We start from the raw sequence: 10,574 nt of genomic DNA, 5'->3' as shown, positions 1-10,574 counted from the left end.
CTGAAAATTGGTTGAAAACACCAGGATTTTTCTTTCAATAGGGTCATCTCATCCCACCAAATTCCAAGAGGTTCAACTCAGACCATAAAAAAGAGGAGGGAAACCCTCAAAAGATATTTAAAGTCCCCTGAACTGCTGGGAAGCAGCAGGATCCCCTAAAAAGAGCTCCCTGTGCCCCTTTCTGTGGGGCCCCACTCAAAATGCTGATGTCACATGTCCCCCACGCTCCCTCAAAATATCCCCCTCAGGACAGGAGGGCACACCAGAACCTCCCTCACTTTTTCCACACACCCCATCTCTTGTCTCCCAAACCCCAACCCATCCCTCTCCAAGTCCCATCCGAACCCTTCCAATTTGCATCCAAGCCCTCCCAATTTTATCCCATCATTCCCTGGGTTTGTACCATCCCCTTCTCCTGCTGCTGACTCCCACTAAGTGGGTTCACGTTGCATTAAACCATTTTGGGATGGGATTGAGTCATTTCAAGTTGGCATGGAGCCATTTTGGGGTGGGATTGAGGTGTTATGAGCTGACAGATCAATCCCTCTCAGATATTGGACTGCAAAATGATGGAGAAATGTCAGTCAGTCTGGACACCTCCAATTTTGGGGCAAACTCTCCCAAATCCCCAGAGAACCCTGAAATATTCCTGAATATCCCTTTGAATCCCAAATTCCTGCCCCAGTTCCCAGGAGAATGGTGGAAATTTAGATGTCTTTGTTCAATTTCTTTATTTTAATCTCAATTTCAGGTGATTTTAAGAGATGAAGATGGATCAAATAAAATAAAAAATGAGAAAAATTGAATCATGTGAATGTGCATGGGGTTGGGTTGGGTGGCCCACAGAGAGGCAGAGCCACAGAGAATAGGAATTATGGAATTATTGAGTTTAGAAAAGTTCTGAAACACCATTCAGGATTCCTCGTGGCCACAAGATAAACTAAGGGTATGGAGCAGGGGAGATGTTTAGGGTCAAAAGTCAGCAACCCCCCCCTCCCAATGAATTTCCCACTTCAGTCTGTGTCCCCATATGTGATGGTTTTGACGTGGCAAAATGCCAAGTAATCATTTCAGAGGCAAAGTCTCCTCTTCTGTCCCCCAAAAACCAAAACACAGGACATAGTTCAGCAGAACAAGGTATATTGAACAGAAAATAAAATGGAAAACCAATAAAATACAAACTACAGACTAAGAATAAAAGGTAGGAAGAATAAACAGGAAATAAATTTCAATTTCCCCAGTATCTTGGTCTCCCCCCAGGAGCTCTGCAATGCCAACAAACTTCTTGCTCATTCGGCATGAAGAAGGAAAATCCCTCCTCCCTCTCTTCTTCTATCTGAGATGATGTCAGAATATGGGATGCAATAGAGTTGGCCGGTAGGAGTCAGCTGGACTGACACAGCTCCAGTCAGCTGACTGTCCAAGGCCTTGCTCTAAAAACTAAAGCCTAAATCTGGGCCTAACTAAACCCATGACACCATGGATGTTCCTCCCCCTGTGTTAATTCAAGTGCCCACGGAGAAGCGGGAGGATGTGGAGACCACCAGCCAGGGGTCTTCCTAATGTGGGTCACAAGGAATGTGGGTGATAGAGATGGAGCAGCAGATGAAGCTTTTCCCACAGTCGGGGCACTCATGGGGCTTCCCTCACTGGTGGGTCCGTTGGTGTTGGGTCAATGCAGAGCTGCTGGTGAAGCTCTTCCCACACTCGTCACAGTCATAAGGCCTCTCCCCAGTGTGGATACGCCGGTGGGTGATGAGGACGGATTTATTTTTGACTCTCTTCCCGCAGTCGGTGCAGCAAAAGGGCCTCTAGTCCGTGTGTGTGCGCTGATGTTTGAGGAGAATTGAGCTGGTCTGAAATCTCTTCCCACACTCGGAACATTCAAAGGGCCTTTCCCCAGTGTGGGTCATCCGATGGATGATGAGCTCATAGTTACGGATGAAGGTTTTCCCACAGTCCCCACATTTGTGAGGCCTCTCCCCGGTGTGAAGCCGCCGATGGGTCATGAGGGTGGAGTTATGTTTGAATCTCTTCCCGCACTCGGTACAGCAGAAGGGCCTCTCGTCTGTGTGTGTGCGCTGATGCACGAGGAGATCTGAGCTGGTCCGACACCTCTTCCCACACTGGGAACACTCATAGGGCCGTTCCCCAGTGTGGATCATCTGGTGGCAGATCAGGGTGGAGCTCTGACTGAAGCCCTTCCCACATTCCCTACATGTGTAGGGCCATTCCCCAGTGTGGATGTGCTGGTGGCGAATCAGGCTGGAGCTTCGGCTGAATCCCTTCCCACATTCCAAGCACTTGTAGCGCTTCTCCCTGCTCTGAAGCTGCTGCTGCAGCCCCACCTCAGAGCTCTGGTTGAAGCTCTGGCCATCTTTCCCACACTGGGTGGCTCTATCCTGTTCAGCGGACCCAAAACTCGGTTGAGAGCTTCTCCTCCTGAGGGATCGCCGTGTCTTTTTCTCCTCAGTGACTTCCTGCACTGTGGAGCTCTTCAAAGTGGCCTCTGCCACCAGGTTCTGCTGGGGGGATTTGTCCTCCGTGCTCCCCTTGCTCAGCTCGGGGCCTGGGGCAGGAAGGAACAAGGACACTCAGGGCATTTGCCTCCGGCCCACAGGGAAGGCCAAGGACATCTCCGCAAACCCGGCCCCGGCAGGACGGCATCGGCAGCGGGGTTGTCCTGCAGCTGGGGCCATGCTGGGCTGGAAGATGCAGCACAAGAGAGGGGCAAAGGGGCACTGACTTCCTCTTCACCTGCCTGGAGGTCCCGGGGCATCTTCCTCTTCCTCGCAGCCTCCTCCTCCACCTGGCCAAGCTTTGGAAAGGAGAAATCCTGGTATTTTGGGGGAAAAAAGAAGGTGTGAGCACAATGGGATGGGGGTTCCTCTTGCCCCAATCCATCTCTAGAAATCACTGGGCTCCTCGTGGCCTAAAAAACCTCTAGAACAACAAAGTTCAGCCCAAAAAACACTCCCAGAAGTTTTTTGTCTTTGGCCTCTCTTCTTTGGGGTTCTGGGTGTCCCTCCTGTCCTGGCTGCTGGGGGTCTCCTGTGTACTGGGGGTTCTGCTTCTCAAGGGTCCCCACCCTCTCCAGGCTGCCGGGGGTCCAGGACCCCCCTACCTGCCCATTCCTGGTTTTCCAGCCCCCAAATCCCCATTTCTTTGACTACAGGATCCCTATGATCCCCCTTTCCCACACATCCCACATCTCTCAGAATCCACACTCCCTTTTCCTTTAACCTGACACCCCCTGGACTCCTCTTTCTGTGTACAGGGACCCCCTGCACCCCCCAATAATCTTTCCCCACCTCCAGTCCTGCTTTTTCTTCATCTTGAGCCCCTCCTGTTCCCACATTCCCAGGCACCGGGGAGCCCTTGCACCCCCTTATCCTGCACCAATATCCACCTGCACCCCCTTTCCTTGGCATCCCACCTTTTGCAGTCCCCACACCCCTCTTTTTCTTGACTCTGGGACCCACCCTCCTGCATTTCCCAGACCACAGACTCTCCCCTTTATGGGGCACTGGGAATTCATTTGAACCCCTTTTTCTGGCTATCCTGGGTGCCCTTACCCCATGAGTCCCTTTGTTCGACATCAGGGACCCCTGAAACCCCTTTCCTGAGCACAGAGTCTCCCTGGACCCCCCATTCCACTTCTCCAAGCCCCTACAGCCCACATTCCTTGGCCCTGTGACCCCCTGAAAATTCCAAACCCCCTGCACCCACAAGATTCATGCAAAACATCAAGAGTCAGCCAAAAAAAGCTCTGCCAGGAGTTCCCCCTCTCTGGTCTCTCCACTCTGGGGTTTGGGAGGGCTCCCCTGTTCAGGCTCTGGGGGTCCCATGTGTACTGGGAGGTCCCCTCCCCAACCTGCCAATGAAGGGCCTGACACAGGCACACCAACCCCACCAAGGGGGGTCCCCGCATCCCCCCGCCCACCAAGGGGCTCTGCCAGGAACCAACACTGGGACACCCAAAAACACCACCCTGGTACCCCAATAGCCCCCAAGGGGCATTCCCAGCTCAGCTTTGGGGTCGCTCAAACCCCAACCATCCCTCGAACACAAACCAAACCCCCAGAGCCCCTCCAGGCTATTCGGGGCTCGGCTCGGGGGTCCCGCAGCACTTTGTCGGGGCCCTTTGCTGTCCCTGTGTGCAGCTCTGGCCCCGCCCCACGGCAGCCCCAGCGCGGGCTCCAAGGAGCGGCACATCCTGGTGCCATCAGGGGCTTTGTCCGGGCCCATCCCGGCTCTCGTGTTCCCTGACACAGCCCTTATGGCCCTTGGTGGGGCAGCGGGGGCACTGTGGAGTTTGGAGGTCCCTTCTCTTTCCCTGTTCTCCTGCTGACTTGAAACCTCCTCGTGTGCACTCGGAGCACCAGAAGAGGAAAAGGAGGAGCGTGGCTGTCACCTGCCCTTCTCCTGGTGATCTTCCTGGGTCGGCCCCGCTCCCTCCATCAGCAGGGGAGGCCCAGCGGGGCAGACAGAGCAATTTTGGGAGGCGTTGTGAGCAACGGGCTTTTGAGAGAACAGGTCTACCCATCCGCCGGCGCCGCCAGGTCTGCCCGTGGAGGGGCAGAGAAGGGAGGGGCGACCCTCGAGTGAAAGAGAAGGTGTGCCAGAGACAGCAGGTCTACCCAGGGGACCGGGAGAGAACAGGTCTACCCATCAGACATAGAACGGGACTACCTGGCGGTCTCAGGGAGAACAGGTCTACCCAGGGAACCGAAATGGAACAGGTCTACCCATCACCCTGAGAGAGAACAGGTCTACCCACCCACCCTAATACATGTGGGTCTCTCGGCATCCCAGACAGGGGGGGACCCTGAACCACAAAGTGAAAAGACCAGAAGAGGGGAACTTCTGGGAGGGGTTTTTTGGGTTAATTTCCATATTTTGAAATGAGTTTTGGATGAATCTTGATGTCTTGCAAGTTTGAGGTTGATGAGGGCTGTTTTTGGCCTGACTCTCAGTAGTTTGGAGCTTATTATGGACACTAGATGCCTGGTGACCTCTGGAGATGGGGAGCAGAGATGGGTGATAGTGGAGCTGGGGGATAGTGGAGCTTCTCCTCTGACTCTCTGCTTAGGGTGGTGATTCCAAAGGCACTTTTCTCTACAGGTTGCTGAGGGTGCCCCCTCTCTGCAATCCCTGTTTTGGGGTCCCAGGGGGTTCCCAAGCACCCACAGCACAGGGTCAGGGGCAAAAGTACCCCTGGGACCCTCAGGAGTCCTGAGTGGGACCCTGAAGAGAGGGGAATCCCAGAAGCCCAAAGGGGTCAGATCACAGAGTCAGACCCCTGAAATTCCCGGGATCTCCAGCAGCCTGGAAAAGGAAGAACCCCAGACAGGGGACCCCAAAACATAAGGCACCCCCAACAGCCTGCCAGCGGGGACCCCCAGAGCCCCAAAGTGGAGAGACCACAGAGAGCAAAGTTTTGGGAGGGTTTTTGGGAGGTGAATCTTGGTGGTTGGAATTGCTTTCATCTTAATTTCATATTTTAGAGGGGGTTTTAGCCAAATTTTGATGGTTTGTGGTTTTAGGAGATTTGTGCCAGGCACCTCCATGTGGGGGAATGGGAGGATCCCAGGAGTTTCCACCATCCAGGGAGGCTCCTCAAGCAAAGCCCCTTTGGGGCTTGTTCCCCCAACTGTGCTCACCCCTCACTCGCTCACACCATTCCCTTTTCCAAGAGCATCATCCCCAAATGGCCCCTTTCAGCTTCTAGGAAAAAAACCAATCAATAAATCCCATTTTCCTGCTTCTTAGGCCTGCCCACGTGTCTCACTCAGCTTCAGTTCTCCCTCTTTCAGTTGTCATTTTGAGATCCCAGTTTTGGAGACCTGGCGTGGTTTGGGGGGTCTGGGAGGCTTTTGAGGGGCCCTGGGGTGGTTTTGCAGGGTCTGGGGAGAGTTTGGGGGTTCTGGTAGGCAGTTCAGGGGAATCTGGGGTGGTTTGGGAATGTCTGGAAGTAGCCTGGGGGTCCTGGATTGGTTTGGAGAGAGTGGGAGAGAATGGAGGGGGGGGGGGGGGCGGCTCGATGTGGTTTGGGGGTCCTGGCGGTCTTTAGGGGGTTGGGGGGATGTCTGGGTAGGAGTCTGGGGGGAGGTTGAGGGAATTTAGGGAGGGTTATGTGTCCTAGAAGGGGGTTTAGTGGGTCCTGCCATGCTTTGGGGGTCTGGGAGAGAGTTTAGGGCAGTTCTGGGGGTAGTTCAGGGATTCCTGGGCAGTTTAGACTGTCTGGCTGAGGTTTGGGATTCTGGGAAGGGGATTTAAGGTAGTTCGGTGGTTCCTGGGTATTTCAGACGGTCTGGGAAAGGATTGGTGGTCTGGGAGGGGGTTTGGGTGGTCTCTGGAGTGTCTGAGGGTCCCAGAGTGTTTCAGAAGCTCGGGAGAGACCAGGTGCGGAATTTGGGGCATCCTGGGGGGATCCAGAGACTTTTGGGGGTCCCGGGTGGGCGGTTTGGGGCTCTCAACAGTATTTTCGGGGGGGATTTGGGGCGTTCTGAGGCGCATCCCGGGGTGGGGGGAGGGGCTTACCCGGCTTCTTCACCTTCACGGCCAAAACGGCCCCGGCGGGGTCCCGGGCGTCTGTGAGGGGCGGGCGGGTCAGGAGGGACCCCCTAAACCCGCCCTGAGTCCTCCAAATGCCCCCCAAATGCTCCCAAAATTTTCCGAAATCCCCCCAAGCTCGCCGCCATTGCTCAACTCTCCCGGCAGCGCCCTCGAGTCCCGCCCTTCGCCTGAGCCGCCTCTGATTGGTTCCCTGACGTGCCCGTCTCGGCTCGCAGCCAATCATCGTTCAGAAATGCACCACGCGGTGACGGCGCAGGAAGACCCGCGCCATTTTGAGCCTGTCCCGTACTACAACTCCCGTCATACACCGCGGCCCGTTCTGGCCAATCACAGGCGGGACATCAACTCCCGTCTCCCCCGCGCCCAATCGGGTCGGTCCCAGCCGGTTTGCGGCCCCCCAAGTGCCCCCGGACCCCAAACTGCCCCAGAAGTGCCCCCCGAACCCCAGACTACCCCAGAAGTTCCCCCAGAACCCTCAAGTCCTCCCCCAATACCCACTCAGGACCCTCAAATCTCCTCCCCGAACCCCTCAGTGCCCCCCAAGTTTATCCAGGACTCACAAGTGTCCCCTGAAAGACTCTTTGAACTCCCACAATCCATCCACGGACCCACAAGTGCCCCGCAAGTGTCTCCTCAAATCTCTCAAGTGCCCCCCAGTGCTCATGAATTCCCCCCCAGACCCCCATGACACCCCCGAGTGCCCCCCAACTGACTCTCAGACCCCAAATTCACCCCAACCCTGCCCAAATCCCCCCAGCCCCTTTCCCATGGGGCCCTTTCCCAGGATTTGGGGCTCCAAAGACGGCACTTGTGGGGCTGGTGAGTTGGGGAAGGGATTTGGGGCAGGATTTACGATTTGGAGTGGGATTAAGGGAATTTTGGGTGGAATTCACTGAATTTAAAGTAGAATTCAGGGGATTTAAAATGAAATTAGAAAAGGTTGGGTGGAATGAAAGGAATTTAGGGTGGAATTAAATAATCTTTGTGTGAAACTAAGGAGGATTTTGTTGAATTTTAGGGATTTGCGATGAAATCCTGGGGATTCTAAGAACCATTCATGTATTTTTGAGTGGATTTAAGAGGTTTGGGGTAGATTTATGGATATTTGGGGTAGAAATTTTAAAGAATTGATGGAATTAGTAAGTTTTGAAGTGGAAATAGGGAGATTTTGAGAATTTCAGGACAAATTAAAGTAATTTTTGGTGATATAAATGGGATTGGAGAGATTGAAAATTAATTAAGGGAATTCTGGGTGAAATTAATGGGGATCTTCAGTAAAATTAAGGGGATTTGGGATGAAATTGAAAATTTGTGGTGAAATGAGATCAATTTTATGTGAGGGAATTTCCAGTGGAATTCAGGAGATTTATGGTAAAATCTCAGGATTTTGATGCATTTATAGGGGTTTGAGGTGGAATTAAGGCAACTTTGAGTACAACCAGTGTGGTGTGAGGAGAAAGCCAGGGGAGGTTTCAGTGGAATGAAAGGAATTTTGAGGGGAGTTACGAAACTCTGCGTGGAATCTTTGGGATTTGGGGAAAAACTGGGGGGATTTTGGGTGAAATTCTGGATATTCTAGAAGACATTAAGGGACTTTTGAATGGAATTAAAGGGATTTGGGAAGGAACCAGGAGGCTTGATGGCACCATAGGAGATGATGGGACAGAGCAGGTGAGATTTTTTGGGGGTGTGAAGTCAATAAATCCCCTTTTTCCCAATGATTTCCCAAGGTCTGGTTCCTGATGGATGTTCCTCCCCCAGAACTCACCCAAGTGCCCCCAGGAAACCAGGAAGGTGTGGAGAACTCCAGCCAGGTGTGTTCCTAATGTGGGTCAGTGGCAGTCTGGGTCACCAGGTTGTTCGCAATGTGGGTCAGAGGGATGTGGGTCACCAGGTTGTTCCTAATGTGGGTCAGAGGCATGTGGGTCACCAGGTAGTTCCTAATGTGGGTCAGAGGAATGTGGGTCACCAGGTAGTTCCTAATGTGGGTCACTGGACATGTGGGTCACCAGGTAGTTCCTAATGTGGGTCACTGGACATGTGGGTCACCAGGTAGTTCCTAATGTGGGTCAGAGGAATGTGGGTCACCAGGTAGTTCCCAGTGTGGGTCACTGGGAATGTGGGTCATAAGGTAGTTCCTAATGTGGGCCAGAGGCATGTGGGTCACCAGGTAGTTCCTAATGTGGATCAGAGGAATGGGTGTCACCAGGTTGTTCCCGATGTGGGTCACTGGGAATGTGGGTCACCAGGTTGTTCCCAATGTTCCAGGTCCAGGAGGATTCTCAGCACAAAATAAAAGCCACTGAAACACAGCTGAGGTAGCAAAGCAAATTTCTTGCTGAGCAAAGCCAATGGATCCTGTTCCTTGGCACACAAACAGCACATCCCCAGCCCTGCAATCTCCCCAAGCCAATGGATCCTGTTCCTTGGCACACAAACAGCACATCCCCAGCCCTGCAATCTCCCCAAGCCAATGGATCCTGTTCCTTGGCACACAAACAGCACATCCCCAGCCCTGCAATCTCCCCAAGCCAATGGATCCTGTTCCTTGGCACACAAACAGCACATCCCCAGCCCTGCAATCTCCCCAAGCCAATGGATCCTGTTCCTTGGCACACAAACAGCACATCCCCAGCCCTGCAATCTCCCCAAGCCAATGGATCCTGTTCCTTGGCACACAAACAGCACATCCCCAGCCCTGCAATCTCCCCAAGCCAATGGATCCTGTTCCTTGGCACACAAACAGCACATCCCCAGCCCTGCAATCTCCCCAAGCCAATGGATCCTGTTCCTTGGCACACAAACAGCACATCCCCAGCCCTGCAATCTCCCCAAGCCAATGGATCCTGTTTCTTGGCACACAAACAGCACATCCCCAGCCCTGCAATCTCCCCAAGCCAATGGATCCTGTTCCTTGGCACACAAACAGCACATCCCCAGCCCTGCAATCTCCCCAAGCCAATGGATCCTGTTCCTTGGCACACAAACAGCACATCCCCAACCCCTGCAATGTCCCCAGGGCGATGGATCCTTGCCAGGACCAAGGCCCATCACAGCCAAAGAGCTGCAGAACATCCTCCTTCTCCTTCAGCCCTGATGGAACTGCCCAAGCCAAACCCACAGATTAGATTTTACCCCTTTGCAGATGATGTCGTGATATGGTGTGTTGTAGGAATAATAAGAGACTTTTGTGTTAAGAAAAAATGTTTTTAGAATAAAAGAGTTTTGGGGCCTCCTCAGAGGTGTGAGTTAATTCTGTGGGAAAGAGACCAATTGCCAGCAAAAACAAGGAAGATGAGAAGGCTCTGAGTTCTTCTGCTCATGGCAAAGGAATTTGGAAGACAGTGTGGTCATGGCAATGGTGCTAAATGTGTCATTAATTAAAGCTGTAATGGGTTAAATGAACGCTGTGGTTTCAACCTATGAGATGCAGCTCCGGGTGAGAAAGAAGTTCAGATATTCTGTCTTTAGAAGTGAGTTAAAGCTTTTTTCCTGTCTTTTGTCTGTCCATGGAGTTCTGGAATAAAACTGGCTTTGAGTGTGACACCTGTCAGCTAATTAATTAGGTGTGGCCTAGTTAATCTTCTCTCATGTTCAAGATTTTCTACTCACTCACAGTCGTTTTCTTTTACTTGTGGTGCCCTGTGTGAATTTTTTCCATTTCTTTTACAGTGTCTCTTATAGATAATTTATTAAATCATTGAGCTGATATGATTTAGAATTGTATTTTATATGTAGTAATTTATTAAGGTTGGCATTTGAGCAAAGACAGGGCAGAGGGGGAGTCCCTTTGCTCCACCACTCAGCTGAGTCTTGGCTGAGCTTCAACCCCTTTCTATCAGTCCTCAATCTCCTCCAGGCAGGAGGGCTCTGCAGAGGGACCTGGAGAGACTTGAAGGATGGGCTGATTCCAATGGGATGAAGTTCAACAAGGCCAAGTGCAGGTCCTGCCCTTTGGCCACCCCAACCCCTGCAGCGCTCCAGGCTGGGCACAG

The 10,574-nt window shown here is 52.7% G+C and overlaps 1 protein-coding gene across 1 annotated transcript; it reads right to left on the bottom strand.

The window, feature by feature from the left end:
- Positions 1-1,046: 1,046 nt before the first annotated feature.
- Positions 1,047-6,712, bottom strand: LOC139684154 (zinc finger protein 391-like). Its single transcript, XM_071579755.1, has 3 exons — positions 6,544-6,712; positions 2,758-2,836; positions 1,047-2,569 (listed from the first exon to the last, which is right to left on the bottom strand). Exons 2-3 carry the CDS (start codon positions 2,777-2,779, stop codon positions 1,812-1,814), a joined length of 780 nt encoding a protein of 259 aa, XP_071435856.1. The 5' UTR covers positions 2,780-2,836; positions 6,544-6,712; the 3' UTR covers positions 1,047-1,811.
- Between the last annotated feature and the right edge of the window lie 3,862 nt (positions 6,713-10,574).

This window comes from Pithys albifrons, chromosome 32 (assembly GCF_047495875.1).
Source record: "Pithys albifrons albifrons isolate INPA30051 chromosome 32, PitAlb_v1, whole genome shotgun sequence".
NCBI classification, from domain to species: domain Eukaryota; kingdom Metazoa; phylum Chordata; class Aves; order Passeriformes; family Thamnophilidae; genus Pithys; species Pithys albifrons.
Note: the sequence above shows the minus strand (reverse complement) of the source record. Positions and strands in the feature narration are given on the sequence as shown.

Bases quoted from the DNA above. Each gene is read 5' to 3' on its own strand.
- LOC139684154 (XM_071579755.1), bottom strand. From the start codon at position 2,779: ATGCCCCGGGACCTCCAGGCAG. The intron at 2,570-2,757 runs GTGAAGAGGAAG...TTCCTGCCCCAG, and splicing joins GCCCCGGGACCTCCAGGCAG to GCCCCGAGCTGAGCAAGGGG.